Source organism: Anomaloglossus baeobatrachus, chromosome 2 (assembly GCF_048569485.1).
Source record: "Anomaloglossus baeobatrachus isolate aAnoBae1 chromosome 2, aAnoBae1.hap1, whole genome shotgun sequence".
Lineage (NCBI taxonomy): Eukaryota > Metazoa > Chordata > Amphibia > Anura > Aromobatidae > Anomaloglossus > Anomaloglossus baeobatrachus.
The window spans coordinates 32,842,624-32,870,257 of record NC_134354.1 but is presented as its reverse complement, the minus strand read 5'-3'; the positions used below and the strand labels follow the sequence as shown (position 1 = coordinate 32,870,257).

Below are 27,634 nucleotides of genomic sequence, written 5' to 3'. Positions count from 1 at the left end.
AACTCTTTCCAAAAATCAAAAATCAGATGAGAATGCATGTGTGGATGTATGCCTCCTGACACAAAGCGATAAACTGGCTAGATCTGGTTCTCCAGGGGGTGTATAAGCTCAGAGGGAGGAGCTACACTTTTGAGTGTAGTACTTTGTGTGTCCTCCGGAGGCAGAAGCTATACACCCCATGGTCTGGGTCTCCCATAGGAACGATAAAGAAAAGTAGATTTTGGGTACTCACCGTAAAATCTTTCTCGGAGCCTTCATTAGGGGACACCGCGATAGAGAAATTTAGAACTTCTGCCATAAATGTGCCCTATGTTTATGTTACATACAGGGTACCATTGTGCATGTCTGGACTATTCATCATAACAGCAGCGTCACAATACACAAATGTATGGAGAGCATCGCTGCTTTCCCACCCCATCTCCATAGACACACTCCTCCGATCAGACTCCATTTCTCCCAGTGCTGGATCCAGCGTTTATCATTCATAGTGAATGCCAATGTTCCATAGACTTGGTGCATGTGTTACAGTTTTCTTTATGGCGCAGTTTAATTAGAATTTGCACAAAAAAAAAATAGTGCCTTCTACACCTCCACATTTCCACGCTTCTTTTCTAGATATTTTGTGAGACACAGGGGCCCAAGGGGCATTTATTGCACTACACAGCGTACAGAGCAGCACTGTTCATAGCGATTGTCAGATCCGCACCAGTCCTGACATTGATAACATAGCCTCTATTATCACTTGTGTAAATAACACCTTTAACTCAATTTACTAATGCATATTATCATGGAAAACATTTCTACTGGTGCAGGCACTGTACATACAGAGGGTACGGAAAGTATTCAGGCCCCTTTAAATTTTTCACTGTTTCTTTGCAGCCATTCGGTAAATTCCAAAAAGGTCATTTTTTCCTCATAAATGTACACTCTGCCCCATCCCCCATCTTGTCAGAAAAAAATAAATAAATTATTGAACATTTATTAAACATGAAAAACCGAAATATCACATGGTCATAAGTTTTCAGACCCTTTGCTCAGACACTCATATTTAAGTCACATGCTGTCCATTTCCTTGTGATCCTCCTTGAGATGATTCTCCTCCTTCAATGGAGTCCAGCTGTGTTTAATTAAGCTGTTAGGACGTGATTTGGAAAGGCGCACACCTGTCTATATAAAACCTCACAGCTCAGTGCATATCAGACCAAATGAGAATCATGAGGTCAAAGGAACTGCCCAAGGAGCTCATAGACAGAATTGTAGCAAGGAACAGATCTGGCCAAGGTTACAAAAGAATTTCTACAGTACTCAAGGTTCCTAAGAGCACAGTGGCCTCCATAATCCTTAACTGGAAGAAGTTTGTGACCACCAGACCTCTTCCTAGACCTGGCCGTCCAGCCAAACTGAGCAATCGTAGAAGAGACTTGGTTAGAGAGGTTAAAGGTGAACCCCCAGAACTAGAATTTCTCGAGGCTATCAAAAACTCCCCAACAGGAAAGGCCCCGGGCCCCGACGGCTTCCCCCTAGCCTATTACAAAAAGTTGGGATCAATGCTAAATACTCCCTTCCTTCAGGCCTTCAATAATGTTGCGATGAGTGACTTGTCCCCCATCCCTAGAGACACTTTGTCGGCTACCATAGTGGTCATCCCCAAAGAGGGTAAGGACCCTTCTCAGTGCGCGAGTTACCGACCCAGCTCCCTGTTGAACACTGACTTAAAGCTCTTTGTGAAGATCCTGGCGGACAGGCTTTCGCCCCTGATGGGAGGCCTTATTCACTCGGACCAGGTTGGGTTTCTGGGGGGGGAGAGAGGCCAGGGAGAACGGCCAGGGAGAACATGACCAAAGTGCTAAACCTGATCCATAAGGCCTGCATGGAGAAGCTGCCGTTGATGCTTCTTTCCACAGACGCCGAAAAGGCCTTCGACCGTGTTAATTGGGTTTTCATGACGGAGGCCTTGAGAGCGATTGGGCTAGGCAGGTCTATGTTGAACTGGATTGTCTCTCTCTACAGTGGCCCTACCGCAGCGGTCAGGGTGAATGGCCTTCTCTCCGACAGGTTCCCGATAACTAATGGGACCAGGCAGGGATGCCCCCTGTCTCCTTTAATATTTGTTTTGACTCTGGAGCCCCTACTGTGTCATATTAGAAGAAATCGTGACATTACGGGTCCTCGCACTAAGGTTCACGAATTCAAAATTGCAGCCTACGCAGATGACCTCCTATTTTTCCTCACGAATCCCTTGGTCTCCCTGCCCAATCTGCTCCGGGAATTCGAGATTTATTCCTGCCTATCCAATTTTAAAATAAACATGACCAAGTCTGAAGCTCTGAATGTGAACCTGCCTCCGGGCACGGTTACTTCACTCCAATCATCTTTTAGCTTTAAATGGGCCTCTAGATCTCTTGGGTACTTGGGGGTTCGGCTGGCGGCGGACACTAATTCGCTTTTCAAACTGAACTTTCTTCCCCTCCTTGGGACTATCAGAGAGGATTGTACGAGATGGGCGAAAGGCTGGTTCACTTGGTTCGGTAGATGTGATATCTTTAAAATGAATGTCCTTCCTCGCATTCTTTACCTTCTCCAGGCTCTTCCAATACGGATTCCCAGCTCCTTTTTTAAGGAACTGGCCGCCCTACAAACCAAGTTCATCTGGGACAACAAGCCAGCTCGAATCTCCCGCTCTTTACTGTGCAGACCTAAGAGGAGGGGGGATGGGAATCCCAGACCTGAAGGTATACAGCTGGGCCTCACACATGGTCAGGGTTATCGACTGGTGTCACCACGCCAAGACGAAACCCTGGGTGGCATCGGAACAAAGTTTCTCTGCGATCAATCTTACCGCAGCCCCTTGGATATCGAGCCCCCTTCCCGCTAACCTGAGACAACACCCCACAATCGGTGCCACGCTGGAGTGCTGTTCCTTGGGACAGGTCCGCAGATTACTACTCCCAGTCCCCTCTCCTCTTTCACCCATAATCGGCTCCCCAGATTTCTATCAGAGTCTGACGGATCCTGAAATTCGCCGCTGGATAGAGGAGGGGCGCTTCCGGGCGTGTCACCTAATAACTGACGGGGGCTGGCCCTCGCTCGGGGCACTCACAGACTGCGAGACACCGAGACAGTTGGGAACCTGGAGGTCCATGCAACTCAGACATTATATCAGCTCTCTCCCCGACCACTCGCTATACACGGCTCGCCCCAAGGAGTTTGAAGTGCTGTGCACCCGGGAGGGAGTGCTTCGGCACTCTCTTTCCCTGGTTTACAGGATGTTGACGGACCCTGACGACCTCCCCCCCACACGTTTCTCGCACACTGGGAACAAGACCTGGGTCTTTCCCTGACAGATAAGCAAAAGGAGTAAAATTTTGGCGCTAGCCCACAAGACCTCAATAAGCTCCAGACTTCAAGAATCCAATTATAAACTTCTGTCGAGGTGGTATAGGGTCCCTACCAGAGTACACAAGATGTTTCCAGGCGTAGACCCTTGCTGTTGGAGATGTGGGATGGCTGAGGGGGACTTTGTGCACATATTCTGGTCATGTCCGGCCCTCCGAGGGTTCTGGAACGGAGTGGGGGAGGTGATTAAACACGTGACTGGAACAACGCAGACCCTGGGTCCGGAGTTGTTCCTTCTCAAATTGAGTGAGATGTCTGTCTCTGCGTACAAACAGTCGCTCTTACACTTTCTGGTGATGGCGGCCAGGTCATGCATCCCCTTGAAGTGGAAGTCGGACGCCCCCCCTGCTCTGTCCCTCTGGGCCTCCAGGGTCAATGAGCTTCTCCAGATGGAGGAACTGACCTCCTCCCTGCATGATCGATATGAGCGCTTCCACGGGATCTGGCTTCCCTGGATGCAATTTAAGCTCTCTAATGAATACGACCTCCTGCTTCGTGATGCGTAGGAGGAGCGCATTCTCCTCTGCCGCTGGCCTCTCCCCCCTGGCAAACCTTCCCTCCCCCCCTTTTTTCTTTTTTTTTTCTCTCCCCTTATTCTCCTCTTTCCTCATCTTCCTCTCCCTTTCTCTCCCTCCCCCTTCCTCCTTTCTCACCTTCCCCCCCCCCCCCCCCCCCCCCCCGTCTCATCCCCTCCCCTTTCCACTTTTTCTCTACTTTTCTCCCCCTTTCTTTTCTCTCAGCTGGTGTGAACTCTCCCCTGTTGAGAGATGTCTGAGTGATCTTTAGGCACTTTTGCCTTCTTTTTGGTACTTCTCTTTCTTGTCTATGATAAAAATTTGAAAAAGAACGGACCCGTTCGACAATTTGTGGGGTTGGCTCAGATGCTAGTGATTTTGTATTGGGATGTATTCTCCCAAACTCTGTTCAATTGTTTTTGTCTATTTTGCCAACTGACTGTTATGGTTTGTAAGGGTCTGCTGTATAAATAAAGAATTTAAAAAAAAAAAAAGTGAACCCCAAGATCACTGTGGCTGAGCTCCAGCGAGGCAGTAGGGAGAAAGTTGAATTTGTGGAACTTTTTCCAATCACAGCAGCCTCCACCAGTCGGGCTTTTATGGCAGAGTAGCCCGACGGACGCCTCTCCTCAGTGCAAGTATACCGCCCCCTGCAGCAGTCGGACTACTCAGATTCGGGGTTGCTGTGGCTCGAGGGTCTCCATATCTGGGAGCTTGCGGTCACTTGAAAATGAAAAAGCTATTTACAGGGGATAAGTGTTCATGACACCACCTGTGGTTTGCGATAAGGGTAGTACTGCCACTGGGAGTACCCGGGGGAGATGGAACAGACAGCCAGAAGACGTTCCCTCCACTGGTAGGGGAGGACCCAGGGCTCCAGATGATGGAGGTGTAGGAGAGCATGGCGCAGGCCAGGCAGGCAGACTCAGGGGAGAGCGGCATTCTTACTCAGACTCTGTGGTTGTTAGTACGACCATTAAGCAGACTTTAACAGGAATAAACCAAGTCTCTGGGTGCCGCTAGCACTCGGGGGAGCTCGTCCGGGCATCCGTCCCAGTTGGTAATGCTGATAGTTCTGGACCTGCTTCCATGCACTGTGTTTAGACTGTTCTGAGCAACCCCTCAGCCTGAAGCTTTCGGGGTCCCATTCCCTATGATTAAATAGAGGAGCTGTGTTCTCGATGGCTGACAATTGGGAGTTTAGTGGGCCGCATAAGCTGGAAAACCCTATCCCGCTCGTTGTGTTGGTACCTTTGATGTCTGAGCTCTTGGGGGAAAATTCACAAAGAGACTATCCTCCACAGGTTAATTATCAGGTTGCGTGAAACTACTCCCTGATCTAGGGTCCAGTACCCACCGTGCTCGTTACCAGTTCAGATACTAGATTTTCCGGTACTGACCGTTCTCAAAAACTAAGTCTGGGCACCCTTCTCTTATACCCTGTGACCAGGTGTCCAACTCCTCTGGTCCCAGACCAGTGTACAACCTAGCCAACATCTCCCAGGGAGCTCAAACTTCCTTCAGCTCCTCACTCTCTGAAGACTATTCTGTTCTGACTATGTCCCTCCCACCAGTCAGCCTGACCCCTTGGAAGGTGGCCATTTTCCAGCTAGACCACCCACTGGTGTGTCTAACAGGTTGTGGTGTGAGGTGTGGCTAGGATTTGGATGCTGATGGAAGAAATACCAACAGTTAGGATCCCAGAACCAAGGTGGGGTTGAGCTCTGCACCAGAAGAGAAAAGGAGTGCAGTTCCCTGTGACACAGTGATAGATTCAGGAGCACCACACAAGACCTAAAAGCCCAAATAGAGTTTGCAAAAAAAAAACACACACATGAAGGACACCCATACTATGAGACGAAGATAGAACTTTTTGGTGATAATTCTAAGCAGTATGTGTGGAGAAAACCAGGCACTCATCACCTGCCCAATACTATCCCCACAGTGAGACATGGTGGTAGCAGCATCATGCTATGGGGGTGTTTTTCAGCTGCAGGGACAGGACGACTGGTTTCAATTGAAGGAAAGATGAATACAGCCAAGTACAGAGATATCCTGGAAGAAAACCTCTTATAGAGTACTCCGGCCCTCAGACTTGGCCGAAGCTTCACCTTCCAACAAGCCAATGACCCTAAGTACACAGCTAAAATAACAACAGTGGGTTCAGAACAACTCTGTGTCCATTCTTAACCGGCCCCAACCAGAGACCTGACCTAAACCCAAATGAGCAGCTCTGGAGAGACCTGAAAATGATATCCACCAACATTCACCATCCAACCTGATAGAACTGGAGAGGATCTGCAAGAAGAATGGCTGAGGATCCCCAAATCCAGGAGTGAAAAACTTGTTGCATCAGTCCCAAGAAGACTCATGGCTGTACTAAATCAAAAATCTACTCAATACTGAGCAAAGGGTCTGAATACTTATGACCATGTGATATTTCAGTTTTTCTTATTTAATAAATTTTCAAAAATTTCTACATTTGTTTTTTCTTTGTCAAAATGGGGGATGGGTGCAGTGTACATTATTGCCATACCCACTGTACATTACTTATCCTGTACTGATCCTGCGTTACATCCTTTATTATACCCCAGAGTAAAATACAGAATGTGACTTAGGATCAGTAATGTATGGACACAGTGACTGCACCAGCAGAATAGTGAGTGCAGCTCTGGAGTATAATACAGGAGGTAACTCAGGATCAGTAATGTAATGTATGTACACTGACTGCACCAGCAGACTAATGAGTGCAGCTCTGGAGTATAATACAGGATGTAACTCAGGATCAGTAATGTAACAGATAGTTTTTCAAATATGTAGTTTTTATAGTCTACTGATTAGGGTTGCACTTTATAATTGGCTGGGTACACACATTCCTCTACCCTCCTTCCCTTCTGGATGTTCTCCAATACGGCCCCATTTGTGTTCACTGAACGAAAACAAATAGGACCCGTACAACTTTTCTTTATTGAAAATAAAACAATGATCTCCAAATTGCACATAAATGTTTAATCTTTAGCAGAAAATACTTTTTTTTATATATAGAATTAGATGTCAAATTGTTTATTGTCAATGCTTTAGTTTTCATTGCACCCCAAACACACACTCACATTCAGATGGGATCCAAACTGCAAACAGTGCAGCTCCAACAACAAAAAAAATAAGCTGGATTTTGAGACAAAATAAAAAGCACTGCCCAAATGCAATAATGAAATAGTGAGCACCCCACACGCCGGCCCTTTAAAACAAGGGTAAAAAGCTCTGATTCCAGCTTTATCGTAAGATAAACGTAACAGTCTGTGCTGAGCTCCCTGCATTAATGAAAATGCTGTGAATGAGCCCCTGTATATTATATACACTGCAACTATGGGACTGACATTGGTCGGGGAAACCAATGTGCGGCCAGAAAGGTGCGGCCAGAAAGGTGCAGTCATAAAAGAATCAAAGAACTAAAATCTGGGGTGAGAACATTCTAGGCAGTCTCCTGTTATTGTACCCTATATGCCTTTTAACACTAGAACTACTGAGGTAGTCATTTTGACTACTTCGCACTATGTATTTCTACATAGGTGTCACGAGTCCAGTAGTTCTAGTGTTAAAGAACAAAAAAAAAAAAAACACTAATCGTACTGACCAGAAAGCTGCCCTATAAGTGAAGAGCCAGCCGCTTATATCAGAAGGAAAAACTAAGACCTCCATTGACAAACTGATTCCTACATACAGCAAGGACCCAGGGGAGCTTAGAAAGTCAAAATGAGCATGTTGATCGATCAGTTATAGCCTAGACCCTAGGCTGCTGGAAAATCAGTCATGTGAGAGATCAGCAGCCGCATGGTCACTCCTTCATGGCAGCACATCAGGACATGGCCATGTGGGAGATCAAAAGCCTCATGCGCACTCCTGCCGCATGACTGTCCTGTTGTGCCGACATGAAGATCATCAGCCACATCCTCACTCCTTCATGGCGGCACATCGGGACGAGGCCATGTGGGAGATCAGCAGCCACATGCTCAGTCCTTCATGGCGGCACAAAGGAACACAGCCATGTGGGAAAGCATCAGCCACATGGTCACTTCATAATGATGGCAAGGGAGAAAGTGGCTATTAAGCATCGTCAAATGTATAAATCGTGTTACAGCAACCCTGAATGTTCTATAACATGTTGACTGATCTGGATAATACACTCCATGTTTTCTACAGCAAAGAACTGGCACATGTGGTGGTTTTTCCCTTGTAACCAGAAGACTTCACTTTGTTCCATGCATGTGCCAATGCCATTCTTAATTTCTGAGACATGAGCTTAGAAAAGCGGTGACAAAAACCAACACTAAAGCCAGTTTTGCAATATGGTGCGCTAGATCTGGCACATGCGCAGAACAAAATTGATTACTTTACAAACAAAAAAAAGAAGAGACGCTGCACATGCGCCGATTCCCTGCTGTGGCAGCCCATCCATCAACACAACAGGGGCTGGCTTAGACGTTAGGCTGAATCACTAAGAGGCCAAATCATCAGAGCTCATGTAAAGCACAGGAGTTGTAAGTTAGGTCTGATGAGTTAGTGCAGATCACTACATACAAAATTAGGTATTAAACTAGTGAATCAGAGGTGGAAATGGTTTATAGGAGTAAAAACAAAAGAAAAGGTCCCTTTAAAAAGGAAATGTCCACAAACATGTTGAAAATTTTCAGCCACGCCAGGGAGAGCGGGCGGCAAGCCCCCAGCCCGCACCAGGGAGAGCAGGCGGCAAGCCCCCAGCTCGCGCCAGGGAGAGCAGGCGGCAAGCCCCCAGCCCGCGCCAGGGAGAGCAGGCGGCAAGCCCCCAGCCCGCGCCAGGGAGAGCGGGCGGCAAGCCCCCAGCCCGCGCCAGGGAGAGCAGGCGGCAAGCCCCCAGCCCGCGCCAGGGAGAGCAGGCGGCAAGCCCCCAGCCCGCGCCAGGGAGAGCAGGCGGCAAGCCCCCAGCCCGCGCCAGGGAGAGCAGGCGGCAAGCCCCCAGCCCGCGCCAGGGAGAGCAGGCGGCAAGCCCCCAGCCCGCGCCAGGGAGAGCAGGCGGCAAGCCCCCAGCCCGCGCCAGGGAGAGCAGGCGGCAAGCCCCCAGCCCGCGCCAGGGAGAGCAGGCGGCAAGCCCCCAGCCCGCGCCAGGGAGAGCAGGCGGCAAGCCCCCAGCCCGCGCCAGGGAGAGCAGGCGGCAAGCCCCCAGCCCGCGCCAGGGAGAGCAGGCGGCAAGCCCCCAGCCCGCGCCAGGGAGAGCAGGCGGCAAGCTTCAGTATGCAGCTCTCAAACTCCCCCCAGTTGATGCAGGTAGGCATAGCTTTTTATTTTTACTCTCCAGTTTATGTAGGGCATTAGGAGCTCTGTATCAGAAAGGGAGAGAGAAAAAAAAAAAAAATTAAAAAAAACCTGTCCACTATAAAGATTTAGTTAAAAAAAAAGTTCCAAAACTTGATAATAAATAGTAGACACTATAAAGCTGTATTTACACTGTACAGTGAGGGGTAAAGCAGCTTGGAAGCACTCACACCACACCCTGCCCTCATATACCAGTAGTTAACTAAATACATTTTTATTAAAAATTTCATAGAGCACCCATTAAAGACAAAAGGTAAAAAAAAAAAAAATTAATGGAAGACTGACAAAAATCTGTAGTAGCCAAAGCATGAAATTAACATTTCGGTCAGCGACAATTAGTGGTCGATTCACTTTTAACACAGCGGTCTACCTATATGGCTACAGCATGAAAAACAAAAAAAAAAACCCGTACTTAATGTCACAAATTAATACTTCAGAACGTTTTCACAATATGAAAACCATGATGGGCGGAGAAGAAAAAAAAAACCAAAAAGTACATTGGAGATAAAAATAAATTAAGCATTAATAACTTTAACTGGGTTCTGAAACGAAAATGTTGTTCAAGTGTTGTGGAGGGGAAAATAGACGAAGTTGGTTTTTTTTCTATATCAAGTGTCATAAAAAAAAAAAAAAATGTAACAAGAAAAAAAAATTACAAAACTATAGAAATCTGTAAACATAACGCAAGCTGTGCAAATTAGTGTTCAATGGCCAATAAGTCAGACAGTAAAAAGGAGGCTCCCGGGATATGGGGGGCTGGGGGAGGGAGGGGGTCTCACAGCGGGAAGCCTCAAAATTACCAAACATCTGTAAATACAAAAACACTTTTTGCCCTCAGATGACCTCGGCCCCGTCGTGAGGCACAAGTTGGCATCTGTGCTGTAAATGCTTCAATGACAAGTGCAAACGAGTTACAAGTCTCTTCACATTCACATTGAAGAGAAACAAAAAGTCTCATCCCTGAATTTTAACAACTTTTAAAGTCAACTTTTTGCTTTCGTTTTCCATTTTTGAGAATTAGCGGAGGAACTGCCTCGCTCGCTCTCGGACGGAGAGCCTCTGCAGACGGGATTCTTGAGACCGCGCGCCGTTCACGTTTTCGTCACTGTGAGCCGGGTTTTCGTCATACCGTACTGTCCTTTTCCCTTGGTTTCTTGTGCGTATTTTCGAGCGACGGGTTAATTTGCGGACGGGACCGCTGCCATCTTCCCGCCAGTCCTCATCGCAGCTGCTGTGGATACGCTTCCGCTTGTGGTCGTGTCCTCTGGATCGGCCCGCCGCTCTCCCACTGCCCCGGACGTCCTCTCCGTCGTCAGAAAGGGAGGATTCGGAATCTGAAGAAATGCCGTTTCCGTTCCTGGGTGGCGACTTGTCATCAGAGCTGGAGACTAAGGAGTCATCCGAGTCGCTGACTAACCTTTGCTTTCTAGTACGGGGTGGAGAAACGGGTTTTTTCGTCCTTTTTCTTTCAGGAGATTCATTTTCCGATTCGGAATCCGAAATTTTCCGATTCTGGGGCTGAGGTATTAACCTACCTCCAAAAGTGCCACTTGGACATACGTTGGTCAGGACGACTCTGCATTCCGGTGATTGCGATTTTGCCGCTTTCAGGGCCGGCCGTTCTGGCTCGCTGTCACTTCTTAAGCCCATCTCCTCTTCGCTGTCATGCAGGAGCCGTTTCTTGGCTCGTTCGGCTGCTGTCCGCTGCGGCAGGGTTCTGCTGTTTTTGCTGGCGCTGCAGTCGCTGTCAGAAGTGGAGGCGCTGTTTTCGACATCTGACATGTTTTTGATCTTGTCGGCTGCCAAGGCGGCACATTTGCGGAGCGTTTTCTTCCGCGTTCCCTGATGAGATTTGCTGTCAGAGTCTGAGGAAGATGAAATTCTCCTTTTGCTGGGTGCGGATCTCCTTTGGTTATTGCCCTGAGATGCTGCATTCAGAGAAAAAGGTGTTAGAAATGGAGCAATTAGCAACACATTATATTTCAGGTAAGGAGCACGTAGGGCAAGCAAAAATGTGCACCTGTGCAGACATATTCCCGGCTCACACAGACCAGAAAACATAGGTGCGCCTGCGCAAACCGGTGAGTTCCTTGCGCAGGCGTGAGGCTTTGCCCGGCGATGTGGAAGAAGCGGGTGACATCATCCACGTCGCCAGGCAAAGTCTCGCGCCTGCGCCGAGAACTTGCCAGTTTTAGCAGGTGCACCTATGTTTTCGGCTCTGCATGCAATAGAGCAGAGTGAAGTGCACCTGTGCAAGGTAGGAAGGTGTCTGTGCAAGCACGAGATTTTGCCCGCCTACGCGGATGGTGCCCGAGGCATCATTCACATCAATCAGCACAGGAGGAAGGCGAACGGAGGAACAAGAGGCAAAGATTATGAAACCCATTGGACCGGACAATTTACATATAGAGCGGGAGATTTTATAAAAGGCATTTGTGGGGACTACAAGGGGGTCAGGGGGTAACGTGCAACTTTATAGAGTGCAGCACAGGTGCTGCTTAAGGGGCTCGTTTTAGTTTTAAAGGCCGAATCTGGTGACAGGATCCCTTTAATGAAATAATAGCGGATGCAAAGGCCAGGGGAGAGTCACCTCTGATCCTGGCTGCTTAACCCTGCAGATGACTGACAATATTAATGGAAGAACCTAATGGGGTTAAAAGAGGAAATCAGCTCCTGCGACACGACTGGAAGTCATAGCAGTTGAGGGACTAAGAAAGACCCCTGTAAGCAGTAATGACATTTCCCACTTACATAACAGATCTCAGATGTTCCCTCCATAATCAGAGGCAGTTACCTTGCTTCAATACAGTTGCTCTCTGTTGTCTGCCATTAGTTGTTTTAGCTTTCACGCCGTTGAATCTGCGCAACGCCGAACTTGAATCATTCTTGTCATTAGTTTCTGAGCTGGAGGAAGATGAGGAGCTGGAGGAATGTTCAGAAGCCGAGGTAGAAGAGGACGAGTCCGATTCACTTCCTGCAATGGCAGGACACAAGACAAAGATACAGGTTAAGAACCGTCTTGCTATGTCCGTTCGCATTACATAATTATTTAGATTGTGAGCCCCAATGGGGACAGTATTGCCAATGTATGTAAACCGCTGTGGAATTAATAGCTCTATATAAATGAATAAATATTATAATGAAGGTGGTTTGCCGTCCTGGAGAAACCTTCAATGATGAACAGAATTGTTCAGGAATAATAAAAAAAAAAAAAAAGCAAACTTTAGTATGGCTCAAGTTGATAGTGATTCGATCCGATCACGTGGGAAAACACGATGATGAACCTTTCAGAGCAAGTGTTCTTACCGGAGGACCTGGAGCAGCTCCGTGACGAGTCACGCTCTCTACTTGACGCCCGGGGCTTGGTGAATGATCTGGGCGAGGAGCCCGGTGATTGTCCATTAAGGTGTCTTGAAGAAGAACTGGCTGCACTGAGTGGACTGGGAGCACAAGCGGCTCCACTTGAGGTAGGCTGCGGTGAAGACATTTCTAAGAAAGATTGGATCACTTCATCAGATCTGGATCTTCTCACTTGTCTGACTTTTCTGTATATGGTGCTGTAATAAAAGAATAAAAAAAAAAAGTTTATCTATGTCCATGGGCCGACCACCTCCCAACAGGTGTCAGTGTTGTGTAACAGGTTATGTCTGCTTGTTCCGGGAGGAAGTTTTGGTGATACAGGCAGATATTTTGACGACCCCCATCCCAGATACGATGGAATGAAGCCTCATTTCTTCTGCATATTTTTGTTTTAATCTCGCTAGCAAAGTGTGGATGGAGAAACCGGCCAACATCGAACTATACAGACTCGAGTAATAGGCGTTTATTCCGTTTCATTTCCCACCTCTGCGATCTCCTCTCGTGCTGCACTTCCTTTACATGAGCTCTCTTCAGGGCACGGCAATCTTTAATCCTCTTTTGGGCAGCTTTGTAGTCAGAGATAATTCCTCTCATCCGCTCTTCCATGAGTGGCGACAGTCTTAATACCATACCGTAAATCTATACAGGGAAAAAATATTTACAGCTCAGCATCAGAGGCAATGGATCGTGCCACAGAATGTGTCTCTTTTACTCAGATTCTTTATCAAACAAGTAAATTGGACATGTGGCCATACACCTCGGAGAGTGGTCAGCTGAAGACTAATTCTGTCAGCTATTGTTTCAAATCGCACACACACGACAGATATGATTTTAAAGGGAACCTGTCACCGTTTTTTGGCCTATATTCTGCGGCCACTACCAGTGGACTCATATACAGCATGTTAGAATAATGTAGAATAAGAGTCCACGCCGCTGTGTACAACGTAAAAAAACACTTTACAATACTTACCCAACGGTCGCGCTGAGGTGGAGTTGGGCCATATGTGCGTCTCTGTTCTCCGATGCCTCCTCTTTCGGCCATCTTCGTCCTCCTTCTGAAGCCTGTGTGCAGGACGCATCCTACGTCATGCACCCCGGCTACAGAAGGACGACAAAGATGGCTGAAAGAGGCGGCACCGCCACCGGACAACGGAGAAGCCCATCTGACTCAAATCCACCGCAGCGCGACCGTTAAAGAAGTTGTCCAGTTACCAAAACTGATTTTTTTTTTTCTGATAAATCTTGCTAATATGTGCCCCTCAAGACATCTATTATGTTTTTTCAGCAAAATTACCTTTCATTGTGCACTAGCAGCACACGGTCATTGCTGGCTCCAGCTCTGATGGGGTTAATCTCTCCTCTGACTTCCTGTGTTCAGTTCCTACAAGTCCCAGAATTCTTTGTGGCTTTAGGGCGGTGTCTGGCTTATCTAACACACCCATTGTGTCTAATACACCCACTCTGCTCCCACCCAAACCCTCCTCCCTGCCTCTTCCCAGTGGATGTGCACTCAGAGAAATCACAGATACAGCAGCTCTGCACAGCCAGGGGAAGAAAGTGTGTGCGCGTGTATATACAGTGTGTGTGTGCGTATATACAGTGTGTGTGTGTGTATATACAGTGTGTGAGTGAGTGTGTATGTGAGTGTGTATGTCATACTCACCTGTCTGCAGGGTCCGGGTGCCATGCTTGCTTCCAGCCCCTGTCTCGGTCCCGCCGCTCTGGCTGTGTGCAGTCTCCCCGGTGCATGCACGAAGCTTGCAGGACCTGGCCGTGGATCACCTGATGCAGTCACCTGACGCATCAGATGATCAATTCTCGCCGGCTTTTTCTTGCCCGGCCGGCTATCAGCTGATCCTGCCGTCAGGGGACTTCATCAGCTGATTACCGGCAGCTCCTGCAGTGATGGGCCAGGATCAGACTCCGCTCCAGGAGCTGCCGGTCATCAGCACAGACGTGAGTATTTATTTATTTATTTTTTTGCACTGATGCATCTGCTGATTGTATAATCGGCTTTTATACAATCAGCTGATGTATGATGTGATTCACATCCTTTATCCTGACACATCATCTGATCGCTTTGCCTTCCTTCCAGCAAACCGATCAGATGATATTGGATCCGGATTGGACGGCGCGGGACCCTGACCCAGGATTACTGCGGAGGGGGGTTTATTTCAATAAAGATGGAGTCACTAATTGTGTTGTGTTTTATTTCTAATAAAAATATTTTTCTGTGTGTTGTGTTTTTTTTTTTTCTTATCATTACTAGAAATTCATGGTGGCCATGTCTAATATTGGCGTGACACCATGAATTTCGGGCTTAGGGCTAGCTGATAATATACAGCTAGCCCTAACTCCATTATTACCCGGCTAGCCACCCGGCATCAGGGCAGCTGGAAGAGTTGGATACAGCGCCAGAAGATGGCGCTTCTATGAAAGCGCCATTTTCTGGGGTGGCTGCGGACTGCAATTCGCAGTGGGGGTGCCCAGAAAGCATGGGCACCCTTCACTGTGGATTCCAATCCCCAGCTGCCTAGTTGTACCCGGCTGGACACCAAAATTAGGCGAAGCTCACGTCATTTTTTTTTTTAAATTATTTCATGAAATTCATGAAATAATTAAAAAAAAAAAAAAGGGCTTCTCTATATTTTTGGTTCCCAGCCGAGTACAACTAGGCAGCTGGGGGTTGGGGGCAGCCCGTACCTGCCTGCTGTACCCGGCTAGCATACAAAAATATGGCGAAGCCCACGTCATTTTTTTTTCTTTTTGGGTAAAAAACTGCATACAGTCCTGGATGGAGGATGCTGAGCCTTGTAGTTCTGCAGCTGCTGTCTGCTCTCCTGCATACAATGAACATTTTGAATAAGGAAATGACATCAGACCTTTTTTATTTTTTTCATCAACAATCTTTAATGGCATTGTGCACTGATTAAAAACGCAGTGAGCAAAAACGCAGCAAAAAAGGCACCAAATCGCGGCAAAAACGTGACATGCAGCATCCGGTCACCTGCACTACAAGTGCCAGAGTGGAGAAAGATAGTGACATGCAGCACACTATGTGTCAGAGCAGAGCATGTCACTGTCTCCACTCCGCTGACCTCACAGCCCGTACACGCTGCGATGGATGCAGGGGGACACAGAACAAGAAATCGGCCGACACTGGGGTCATCTGATTACTTGGGATGAATTGAGCAGTAAAATGCTCTGGTGCTCGATGGGCGAAGCCCATGCCGTTTTTTTTAAAAAAAAATTAATTAAAAATAAAAAAATCACATTGTGGGCTCCCGCTGCATTTTCTGTTGCTAAGGGTAACCAAAGCAGCTACTGGCTGCTAGCCCCCGCTGCTTGGTGTTACTTTCACTGGCAATAGAAATGCAGGGAAGCATTTTTTTTTTTTTTTATAAAGGTTTTTCCCTGAAAACGTTTTTAAGAAAATGACGTGGGCTTCGCCATATTTTTGTATGCTAGCCAGGTACAGCAGGCAGCTACGGGCTGCCCCCAACCCCCAGCTGCCTAGTTGTACCCGGCTGGGAACCAAAAATATAGAGAAGCCCTTTTTTTTTTTTTTATTTCATGAATTTCATGAAATAATTAAAAAAAAATGACATGGGCTTCGCCGAATTTTTGAGTCCAGCCAGGTACAACTAGGCAGCTGGGGATTGGAATCCGCAGTGAAGGGTGCCCAAACTTTCTGGGCCCCCCGCTGCGAATTGCAGTCCACAGCCGCCCCAGAAAATGGCGCTTTTATAGAAGCGCCATCTTCTGGCGCTGTATCCAACTCTTCCAGTGGCCCTGGTGGCAGGTGGCACGCTGGGTAATAAGGGGTTAATACCAGCTATGTTTTACCCGCTGGTATAAAGCCCGAGATTTTAAATGTCAGGCCAAGGTTGACCTGGCCATTAAGAATCTCCAATAAAGGGTTAAAAAAAAAAAAGACCACACAGAGAAAAATACTTTATTAGAAATAAATACACAGACACAGTAGGGACTCCATGTTTATTACTCCCTCTCACCCCTCCACGATGGAGAGATTTCTGTACTGACCATGCCAGGAGAGAGCGAGGGAAAAGAGAGCGAGCGAGGGGGGGGGGGGAGGAAAAGAGAGCGAGCGGGTGGGGGGGGGGGGAGAGCGAGCGGGGGGGGGGGGGAAGAGAGCGAGGGGGGAGGAAAAGAGAGCGAGGGGGGAGGAAAAGAGAGCGAGGGGGGAGGAAAAGAGAGCGAGGGGGGAGGAAAAGAGAGCGAGGGGGGAGGAAAAGAGAGCGAGGGGGGAGGAAAAGAGAGCGAGGGGGGAGGAAAAGAGAGCGAGGGGGGAGGAAAAGAGAGCGAGGGGGGAGGAAAAGAGAGCGAGGGGGGAGGAAAAGAGAGCGAGGGGGGAGGAAAAGAGAGCGAGGGGGGAGGAAAAGAGAGCGAGGGGTGAGGAAAAGAGCGCAGGGGGGAGGAAAAGAGAGCGAGGGGGAAGAGAGCGAGGGAAAAGAGAGGGGAGGGGAGAGAGGGATAAGAGGGGAGAGAGGGATAAGAGGGGGGCAGAGAAGAGGGGGAAGAGGGGAGGGGGAGAAGAGTGGGGGGAGAGAAGAGAGTGGGGAAAGAACAGGGGGGGGGGCAGAGGTGCTCTGTCACCAACTGTCTCCACTCTGTGACTTGTGGTGCAGGTGACAGAGTGCAGACAGTTGGTCCCATGCAGCAGGACAGATGGCAGAGCACAGCGGTGACATGCCTGCCAGTGTCTTGCTGCTGGGAGGAGCAGATGATCACACTGCCCGACACCGGCCGCTCTCCTGACATCGCAGCAGAGCGGGCGGGTGTACAGTGTGAGCACATACTTACGTGCAGGGGGGGATTCAGCTAAAGACCCCCCCTGTACTGCACCCTGGCGCCCCGTGTCTCAGCCTCTCTGCAGGACGCCGGCTCCACAGTGACGTCCTCCGGCTCCTCCCCTCGATGCTGGGCTGTGACGTGCGGTAGTCACCGCCCACAGCCCTGTCACTCAATCTGAGTGGCGCCGGCATCCTGTGACGTACCAGTCTTGTTTGAGAGCCCGGAAATGCCGGGACGTCAGAGGATGCCGGCGGCCACAGCTCCAGTGGGTCATGTGACTGGCACTGAGCGTGCAGGATAGCGCCGCTCAGTGCCAGAACTGGAAACAGAAGGCAATGGAGAAGACGCCTAGAAAGGTAAGTATAGCTCATACAGAAAATAAAAAAAATGGGTGAACCACCCCTTTAAGTGTTTTTTGCCTTCTACACAGTGGCCTGAGCTCTTACATACAGTATGTTAGAATGCTGTATATAAGAGCCCACTGGTGGTGGTCGCAGCCTATAGGCCAAAAAAGCTGACCGGTTCCCTTTAAGGGAACGCACAGAAAGCAGTTACCTATATTGGTGGCTTTTTAGGAAAACAAGAGGATTGAGGATTGTAATGTAACACATCTGATACTTCTCACCCCCAATATCACCTGTCAGGAGTAGTAAGGGGGCTCCATACACATTTACTGGTCTACCAGTCTTGACGAAATCAGCGGGTTCATAAGATTTGGGTGCACGAAACAAAAGCAGGCAATGATTACAGTACAGCTTACCCGTGATCTTTTATTTGGAGTGTACAACTTTGCATTGGAGAAGACCAGTCTCATATCTTTACACAGGTCATAAGGGCTATTATAATTATCTGCAGTCAAGCTTTCTTTGATGGTCCCAAAATCCATAGGCGTTTCAATAATGTCCTTGTAATCCTACAAAAAAAAAATATATACAAGTGTTATTAAATCCTTACCTACATCTCAGTCTTCAATTACTCTCGAGTAAGTGCTACTCTCAGCCTGACATCCACAGAAGCAGGTAACCGGATACCCACAATTTAGCAATCGGTGGTGTCAGAGTGGTGCGGTCCCCACCAATCTAACATTCATCACCCATTGTGTGGACAGGTGATAAATGTAGATGGCTGGAAGAAGATTTTGGGTACTCACCATAAAATCTCTCTCAAAGTCTTCATTGGGGGACACTCACTGTAAAACGTTTTAGCCTTCGTCAGGGTTTTTTTATGTACCCGTCAATGAAGGTACAAATTAATTTGGCGCAACAGCCGCCTCATGTCATTAGGAAACAAAACAAGACAAGACTGCAGGAATAGTTGCTGCCACTATGAAGTGGACAACAAGTCAAAACTGTGACTTCGTCCTGCAGATGTAGGGGCGGTCAATTTTAGGTAAGTGTCAGACCCCACGACTCCTAAAATAAAAAATGTCAAAGTAAAGGACAACCCTTACTGGAAACTGCTCCAGGTCCACCGGCTCTCTGAAGGGCTCAGAGTCTTCACAGTCTATTATAATGTCCACCAGGTCCATGCAGCAACTTTTCCAGGAATCGACGCCGTTCTCTCCCTATCGGGAGAAAGTGATAATTAGATTTTACAAACCTACAGACGCTGTGTCAGCGAATATGTACAGGATCTATGGATTTGTGTTTATATTTGTAGAAGCTTACTACAATAAATTAATAATTTAAGAGACACCAACAGAGGTGACTAGATCTAACATGGCACCACAATACGCATCTATGGGATGAATGGAAAAAGTAGATTTTGGGTACTCACTGTAAAATCTTTCTTGGAGCCTTCATTGGGGGACAAAGGAACCATAGGTGTATGCTGCTGGGACTAGGAGGCTGACACTATGCAAATAAAAAAGTTGGCTCTTCCCCCGTAGTATACACCCACCGACCGGAGCTGAGGAGATCAGTTTGTGTAAAAGCAGTACAAGGAGAAGCTTGAAATACAGAACATTCCGGATTCACTGAAGTCTTAGAAAAAAGAAAATTTTGTTTACTTACCGTAAATTCTTTTTCTTATAGTTCCGTCTTGGGAGACCCAGACCTTGGGTGTTTAGCTTCTGCCTCCGGAGGACACACAAAGTACTACACCTAAAAGTGTAGCTCCTCCCTCTGAGCTTATACACCCCCTGGTGAGCCAGTCCCAGCCAGTTTAGTGCAAAAGCTGAAGGAGAATAGCCACCCACAAGTAGAACAGAGCAAGAGCCGGAACAACCGGAGACTCTGTCCACGACAACAGCCGGTGAAAACATGCGGGACAAGGAAATAGCCAACAGGCAACAGGGAGGGTGCTGGGTCTCCCAAGACGGAACTATAAGAAAAAGAATTTACGGTAAGTAAACAAAATTCTCTTTTTCTTTATCGTTCCTTTGGGAGACCCAGACCATGGGACGTTCCAAAGCAGTCCCAGGGTGGGAAATAAACAGAAAAACTAAGAAGTAGGCAGAACCTAACTTCACAAATGGGCGACCGCCGCCTGAAGGATGCATCTGCCGAAGCATGAGCATGCACTTGGTAGTGCTTCGAGAAGGTATGCAGGCTAGCCCAAGTGGCAGCCTGACAGACTTGTTGAGCCGTAGCCTGGTGCCTAAAAGCCCAAGAGGCACCGACAGCTCTGGTCGAGTGTGCTTTGATCCCCGGCGGGGGAGGCGCCTGAGTACTCTGGTAGGCGTCCGAAATGGTCGACCTAATCCAACGGGCTAAGGTCGGCTTAGAAGCAGGGAGGCCCTTGCGCCGACCTGTGGTTAGCACAAAAAGAGAGGTGCACCGCCTAAGCGCAGCGGTGCGAGATACATAAATCCGGAGAGCACGCACCAGATCTAGAGTATGCAGCGCTTTTCAAAGTAATGAACAGGGGCCGGACAGAAGGAAGGTAAGGAAATGTCCTGGTTAAGGTGGAAGGGAGAGACCACCTTAGGAAGAAAGTCCGGAGTCGAACGGAGAACCACCTTGTCCTGGTGAAAAACTAAAAAAGGTGACTCCGAGGAGAGCGCAGCCAAATCAGAGACTCTCCTGAGAGAAGTTATGGCAACTAGAAAGGCCACTTTCTGAGAAAGACGATACAAAGAAACCTCCCTAAGAGGCTCAAAAGGGGGTTTCTGCAATACCGTGAGGACCAAGTTAAGGTCCCAAGGATCCAAGGGCCGCCGATAAGGCGGAATGATGTGAGACGCGCCTTGCATGAAGGTGCGGACCTGAGCCAGCCGGGCGAGACGCCGCTGGAACAGTACTGACAGAGCTGAGACTTGTCCCTTGAGAGAGTTGAGGGACAGTCCTAGCTGCAGACCGGACTGTAGAAAAGACAGAAGGGTCGACAAAGAATGGCCAAGGAGGATGGCCGGAAGAACGACACCAGGACAGGAAAATCTTCCAAGTCCTGTGATAGATCTTGGCGGAGGAAGACTTACGGGCCCGAGTCATAGTGGAGATGACCTCAGGAGGAATACCAGAAGTCGTCAAAATCCAGGACTCAAGAGCCACGCCGTCAATTTGAGGGCCGCAGAATTCGGGCGGAAAAACGGACCTTGCGAGAGTAGGTCTGGACGGTCCGGAAGATGCCACGGCATCTCTACGGACAGTTGGAGCAGGTCCGGATACCAAGCTCGCCTGGGCCAGTCCGGTGCAATGAGGATGACTCGACGACCCTCCATTCTGATCTTGCGCAGGACTCTGGGCAAGAGAGCTAGAGGGGGAAACACGTAGGACAGACGAAACTGGGACCAGTCTTGAACCAGAGCGTCCGCGGCGAAGGCCTGAGGATCGTGGGAGCGAGACATGTAAACAGGAACCTTGTTGTTGTGACGGGATGCCATTAGGTCCACGTCCGGAGTGCCCCATTTGTGGCAGATTGACTGAAACACTGCCGGGTGCAGGGACCACTCACCACCGTCCACGCATTGACGGCTGAGATAATCTGCCTCCCAGTTTTCCACGCCTGGGATGTGGACTGCGGATATGGTGGACCTGGAGTCTTCCGCCCATTGAAGGATGCGTTGTACCTCCATCATTGCCAGGCGGCTGCGTGTCCCGCCTTGGTGATTGATGTAGGCAACCGCTGTTGCGTTGTCTGACTGGACTCGAATGTGCCTGCCCGCCAACAGGTGGTGAAAAGCTAGGAGAGCTAGAAACACTGCTCTGGTTTCCAGCACATTGATTGAAAGGGCTGACTCGGACGGAGTCCAAGTGCCCTGTGCTCTGTGGTGAAGATATACCGCTCCCCAGCCGGATAGACTGGCATCCGTGGTGAGAATCACCCAGGACGGGGCCAGGAAGGAGTGCCCTTGGGACAGGGAGAGGGGCCGAAGCCACCACTGAAGAGAGCTCCTGGTCCGTGGCGACAGAGCCACTAACCTCTGTAAGGAGGAAGGCCGCTTGTCCCAACAGCGGAGAATGTCCAGCTGCAGAGGGCGCAGATGAAACTGGGCAAAGGGAACAGCCTCCATGGACGCCACCATTTGACCCAACACCTGCATCAGGCGCCTGAGGGTATAACGGCGGGGCCGCAGCAGAGAGCGCACTGCTAGCTGGAGAGACTGCTGTTTGATCAAGGGCAACTTCACAAGTGCCGGCAAAGTCTCGAACTGCATCCCTAGGTACGTGAGACTCTGGGTCGGAGTCAGAGTGGATTTGGAAAGATTGACAAGCCACCCGAATTGGGCTAGAGTGGCGAGAGTGAGCGAAACACTCCGCTGACAGTCTGCGCTGGATGGAGCCTTGACTAGAAGGTCGTCCAGGTAAGGAAGCACTGCCAACCCCTGGAGGTGCAGGACCGCAATCACTGCCGCCATGACCTTGGTGAATACCCGAGGGGCCGTGGCTAACCCGAAGGGGAGAGCCACGAATTGGAAATGATCCTCTCCTATGGCAAAACGTAACCAACGCTGGTGTGAAACTGCGATTGGCACATGTAGATAGGCATCTCTGATGTCGATGGACGCCAGGAAATCCCCTTGGGTCATTGAGGCAATGACTGATCGCAGAGACGCCATGCGAAAATGGCGCACCCGAACATGCTTGTTGAGAAGCTTGAGATCCAGGATGGGCCGGAAGGTACTGTCCTTTTTGGGAACTAGGAAGAGGTTTGAGTAAAAACCTCTGAACCGTTCCCGAGTGGGAACTGGTACAATCACTCCGCTTGCCTGCAGGCATGCCACGGCCTGTGAGAAGGCGGCGGCCTTGGAGCAGGGGGGAAGTTGAGAGAAAAAATCTGTTTGGCAGGCTGGAAGAGAATTCTATCCTGTAGCCGTGGGATATGATATCTCTCACCCACTGATCGGAGACTTGTTTTAACCAAGCGTCGCCAAAGTGGGAGAGCCTGCCACCGACTAAGGACGTGGCTGGAGCGGGCAGAGAGTCATGAGGAGGCTGCCTTAGTGGACGAGGCCGAGGGCTTAGAGGACGACCAGTTGGAGGAACGAAAGGAACGAAACCTCGATTGATTCCTACCCTGGGCGGGTTTCCTGGTCTTGGTTTGTGGCATGGAAGTACTCTTCCCGCCAGTAGCTTCCTTAATAATTTCATCCAGCTGTTCACTCAACAGCCAGGAACCAGCAAAAGGGAGCCCAGCAAGAAACTTCTTGGAAGAAGCATCTGCCTTCCACTCTCAAAGCCACAAGATCCTGCGGATAACAAGGAAATTAGCTGAAGCCACCGCAGTGCGGTGAGAAGCCTCTAGCATGGCAGACATGGCATAAGATGAAAAAGCTGAAGCCTGAGAAGTTAAGGTAAACCATCTCAGGCATAGATTCCTTGGTGAGGGAATGCATCTCCTCTAGGGAAGCAGAGATGGCTTTGAGAGCCCACACTGCTGCAAAAGTCGGGGAAAAAGCGGCCCCCGCAGCTTCATACACAGATTTGGCCAGAAGGTCAATCTGACGGTCAGTGGAATCCTTAAGTGAGGTGCCGTCAGCCACCGACAACGGTCCGGGCTGAGAGCCTAGACACCGGGGGGTCTACCTTTTGGGAGTGCGACCACTCCTTGACCACCTCAGGTGGAAAGGGAAAACTGTCATCAGAACCACGCTTTGGAAAGCGTTTGTCAGGACAGGCCCTGGGTTTGGTCACAGCGGTCTGAAAACTGGAGTGGTTAAAGGGGTGGTTCACCCATATTTTTTATTGTCTAGATCGATATTATATTGAGAAACAATGTTTCTCTCAAATACCTTGTGTTGTCAATAGTGCCTGTGAGAGGCGCTATTGCAGAACGCTGTTCCCCGTCCAGTGACGTACCCGTCCAATGCTGCCACGTCACATCCGTGCGGCCGGCTACATTCTTCTTCCAGACTCTGAGCTGTGAGCGGCGTTTCACCGCTTGTCACAGCCCATCTGCTCCCCCCTCCTCCTTCCTCCTAGCACAGCAGCACGACGCATCTCCTGCTCCTGCTCCCCCTTCCCCCCTCCCTCCCTCCTCCCTCCTAGCACGGCACATCTCCTGCTCCCCCCTCCCTCCTCCCTCCTCGCAGAACGCTGCAAGCAAGAGACGCGCTGTGAGGGAGGAGGAGCAGGGAGCAGATGGGCTCAGAATGCAGCCGGCCGCACGGATGTGACGTGTCAGCATTGGATGGGTACGTCACTAGACAGGGAGCAGCGGTCTGCAATAGCGCCTCTCACAGGCACTATTGACAACATAAGGTATTTGAGAGAAACATTGTTTCTCAATATAATATCGATCTAGACAATAAAAAATATGGGTGAACCACCCCTTTAAAGAACACACTCTTCACTCTCTTAGGCGAGGTAAACTGATGCTTTTCTGCCAGAGAGGGTTGCTCCTCTGAGACTGGCGGGTTGAGATCCAGTACAGAATTAATAGAAGCAATCAAGTCACTAAAATCTGAGTCACCCTCGGAGAGATCGATGGGGTACATAGCCTCCGAGCCCCCTGTGAGGGCATCCTCCTCATCTTGAGAGTCAGCTCTTGAGTCAGAGCCGCGGGATGAGGAGGGAGAGGAAACCCTGCGCCTTTTCTCAGAAGGACGGGGTCTGGGACCTGATGATGAATCCTCTGTGAGCTCTGCTGGACGGAGGTCAGAGGATAGGGATCCTCTGGCAAGAGTATTAGAGGCACCCTGTGAGGAGGACTGATGTATATTCATCAAAGTCCTGGACAAAAGTCCCATGGACTCAGCAAATGACTGGGATATGGACCTAGAAAAGGACTCTACCCAGGCCGGGGGTTCAGCCACAGGTGCAGAAGCAGCCTGAGAGACCACTGGGGGTGAGACTCTAAGCTGTGGCACCGCAAAGTTAGAGCAAACTTCACAATGTGGACAGGTGCTCGGCTCAGGCAGCAGGAGCTTACATGCAGTGCATACAGAATAAAGCTTTGGAGCCTTGCTCCTTGTGTGAGACATGCTGCTGGAGTGGGGGCTTTGCAAGAGAATGAACCCCAGGGAGAATATACAGAGGTGCACAACCAGAGACCGGCTGTGGCTTACCAGACCGCTGGAAGCGGTGTTGTGTGCCTTCCAGATCCCGAAGCCCGGACTTCCAATGCACAGCACCTCAGCAGGGATGCAGAGTGCAGACAGGCCCAGCGCAGAGTGAACTCTGCCTGAGAAATGGCCGCCGGAGCGAAGAGAGGGGGCGGGACTAGGGGGCGTTCCTGTAGGGGAGCGGGAACTGGAGGGCAATAGACCTGCAGGAGAGGAGACACGCCCCAGCAGTGGGGAGTGTCCCTCCCCTGTGCAGAACGGCCGCCGGGAGGAGCCGTGCCTGTCCCTCTTGCATGAGTGACATGCGAGGGAAGTTAACAGCAACTAGGTCTCCGGCAAAGCAGGGGTCTAAATTTAAGAGGCGAGGCCGACACGCAGGCACCATCGGCGCGGTTCTTGGGCGAAAGCTAGAGAACCCGCCGGAAGTGTCAAAATAAACACATACAGCATACTCTCCCCATACAATAAAGAACAGGGACCCCCCACATAAACGTCTCAGGTACTTAGCTGCTGAGACGCAGGGCCAGGTCCCTGGGGATGAGTGCTCCGGTCCAACAGAATCCTCAAGGGGCTGTGGATGGAGACCGGTGTCCTGCCAGGCATGGAGACTGTGCTGGCTCCCACTTCAAGCCAGAGCCCAGGAGGGATGGTGAAGGAGCACGGCATGTAAGGCTCCAGCCTTGGAAATCAACCTTAACAACACCGCCGACACAGTGGGGTGAGAAGGGACATGCCGGGAGTCCAGACGTGGGCCCGCATTTCTTCAATCTCTTTCCAAAAAACAAAAAATCATATGAGAATGCATGTGTGGATGTATGCCTCCTAAACACAAAGCGATAAACTGGCTGGGACTGGCTCACCATGGGGTGTATAAGCTCAGAGGGAGGAGCTACACTTTTAAGTGTAGTACTTTGTGTGTCCTCCGGAGGCAGAAGCTAAACACCCACGGTCTGGGTCTCCCAAAGGAACGTAAAGAAAAGAAGACAATGCACTGGTCGGAGAACCATGGGTTACCTCCTGTTTACCCAAATGAGTGGTTTGAAGTAGGAGAAGGCCTCAGGTCACTGGGAAGCAACTTAATGACCGTTGCTGCCGTACCGCGTCAGGGGTCCATGGAGACCCCAGTCCTCGCCTCAGTCGAAGATGAAGGAGATACATGACCCACTAGGTGAGGTAGTCTGCTTGACTCACTGGGTCGTGAGCAGAGCAATACATACCTGTTACGGTATCCAGCTTCTGGTCTGAAGAAACGCTAGCCCACTGGCTAGCGGGCAGGATCATCGATCTTGAATACTGGCACTGAATGTGACAGCTGCTGGCGTGCCGCATCATGGGGCAGTGTTGGATGGAGCTCCCGCCTCGGTCAAAGATGAGCGGAAAAGCTGAACAAGGCACTCAAGCCTGTTGCTGTATTCGGCTCCTGGTTCTGATAAGTGCTGGCCCATGGGATAGTGGGCAGGCTCATCAAATCACTGTCCCGCTGTAGTAGACAGGTGCATACAGAAACACTGGCACACAAGATAGAGGGCACGTTCTGGAAACACTAGCACACCGGATGGCGGGTAGGTGCATAGAGAAACACTGGATAGTGGATACTGGCACCCTGGAAGATGGACCGACATATAGAGACACTGGCACACAAGCAAGTGGACAGGCCCTATGGAAATGTCAAACTGGATGGTGGACGGGTTGATAGAAAAACTTTTAGCACACTGAAACTGACAGGTGCAAGTAGAAACCTGACACCCTAAACAGTGGGTAGGTTCACACAACACTGTTACAGTGGTGTAGACAGGTGCATATAGAAACACTGTTACACTGAGTAGTATAAGGGCTTGTGAAAACACTGGTACACCAGAGTAAACAAATGCATGTAGAAACGCTGGCCCACGGAATAGCGGGCAGGATCCCAAAAGCACCTGGGTATTGGGGCACACAGGTATGACACAGACACTGGCACACTGGATAGTGAACAAGTACAGGGAAACGCTGGCACACAGGAGTAGGTCAGTGCATAGAGAAACGCTGGCCCACTGGATAGTGGACCAGTACGAGGAAACACTAGCACACCGATGAAAACTAGTACATAAAGAAACACTGGCTCACTGGTGTAGACCAGTGCGTAGAAAAACACTGGCACACCAGATAGTGAACAGGTACATAGAGACACTTGCACACTGGTGAAGACTAGTGCATAGAGAAAAGACAGGCATACTGGATAGTGGACAGGTGCATAAAGACACTGACACACAGGTGGAGATCACAGGCACACTAGTGTAGACCAGGGCAAAGAGAAAACACTGGCACACTGGGTAGTGGACAGATACATGAAGACACTGACACACTGGATAGAGGGCAGGTACCTGGAGACACTGGCGCACTAGATAGTGGACAGGTTGACATAAAAAGTGGACAGGTCAAAAGAACACTGACCCTGTGGTAGATAGGTACATAAGGAACACTGACACGCTAGATAGCGACCCTACGATAGGTAGGGACATGAGGAACAGAGACACACTAGATAGTAGGTACAGCACAGTAGGCAGGAAAACTAAACACACTGACCGTGGAAGTGGACAGGACCCCAGAACACTGGAGTACTCCTGGAGATGGGCAGGTCAGGGACAGCACATTAGAGTCGGGTGACCTGCCAGAGGACCGGTGGTCCCTAGCAGAGTGCGTGTGGAAGAGTGTAATCCCGTACTTGTAGAAGTGGAAGGAATCTGGGCATGATGTAGTATGAGAGGTAGCTAAT

General features: G+C 49.6%; 1 protein-coding gene across 1 annotated transcript in view; it reads right to left on the bottom strand.

Annotated features, from left to right (window-relative positions):
• Positions 1-9,061: 9,061 nt before the first annotated feature.
• The window catches only part of BRWD1 (bromodomain and WD repeat domain containing 1), a 246,097-nt gene continuing 227,524 nt past the window's right edge, over positions 9,062-27,634 (bottom strand). The window contains exons 34-39 of the mRNA XM_075334977.1: positions 18,886-18,999; positions 18,196-18,348; positions 13,105-13,259; positions 12,567-12,817; positions 12,055-12,234; positions 9,062-11,188 (exon numbers count right to left, since the gene is read on the bottom strand). Coding sequence (XP_075191092.1) covers positions 10,278-11,188; positions 12,055-12,234; positions 12,567-12,817; positions 13,105-13,259; positions 18,196-18,348; positions 18,886-18,999 — 1,764 coding nt within the window. The 3' untranslated portion in view covers positions 9,062-10,277. The remainder of the gene's footprint in view (positions 11,189-12,054; positions 12,235-12,566; positions 12,818-13,104; positions 13,260-18,195; positions 18,349-18,885; positions 19,000-27,634) is intronic.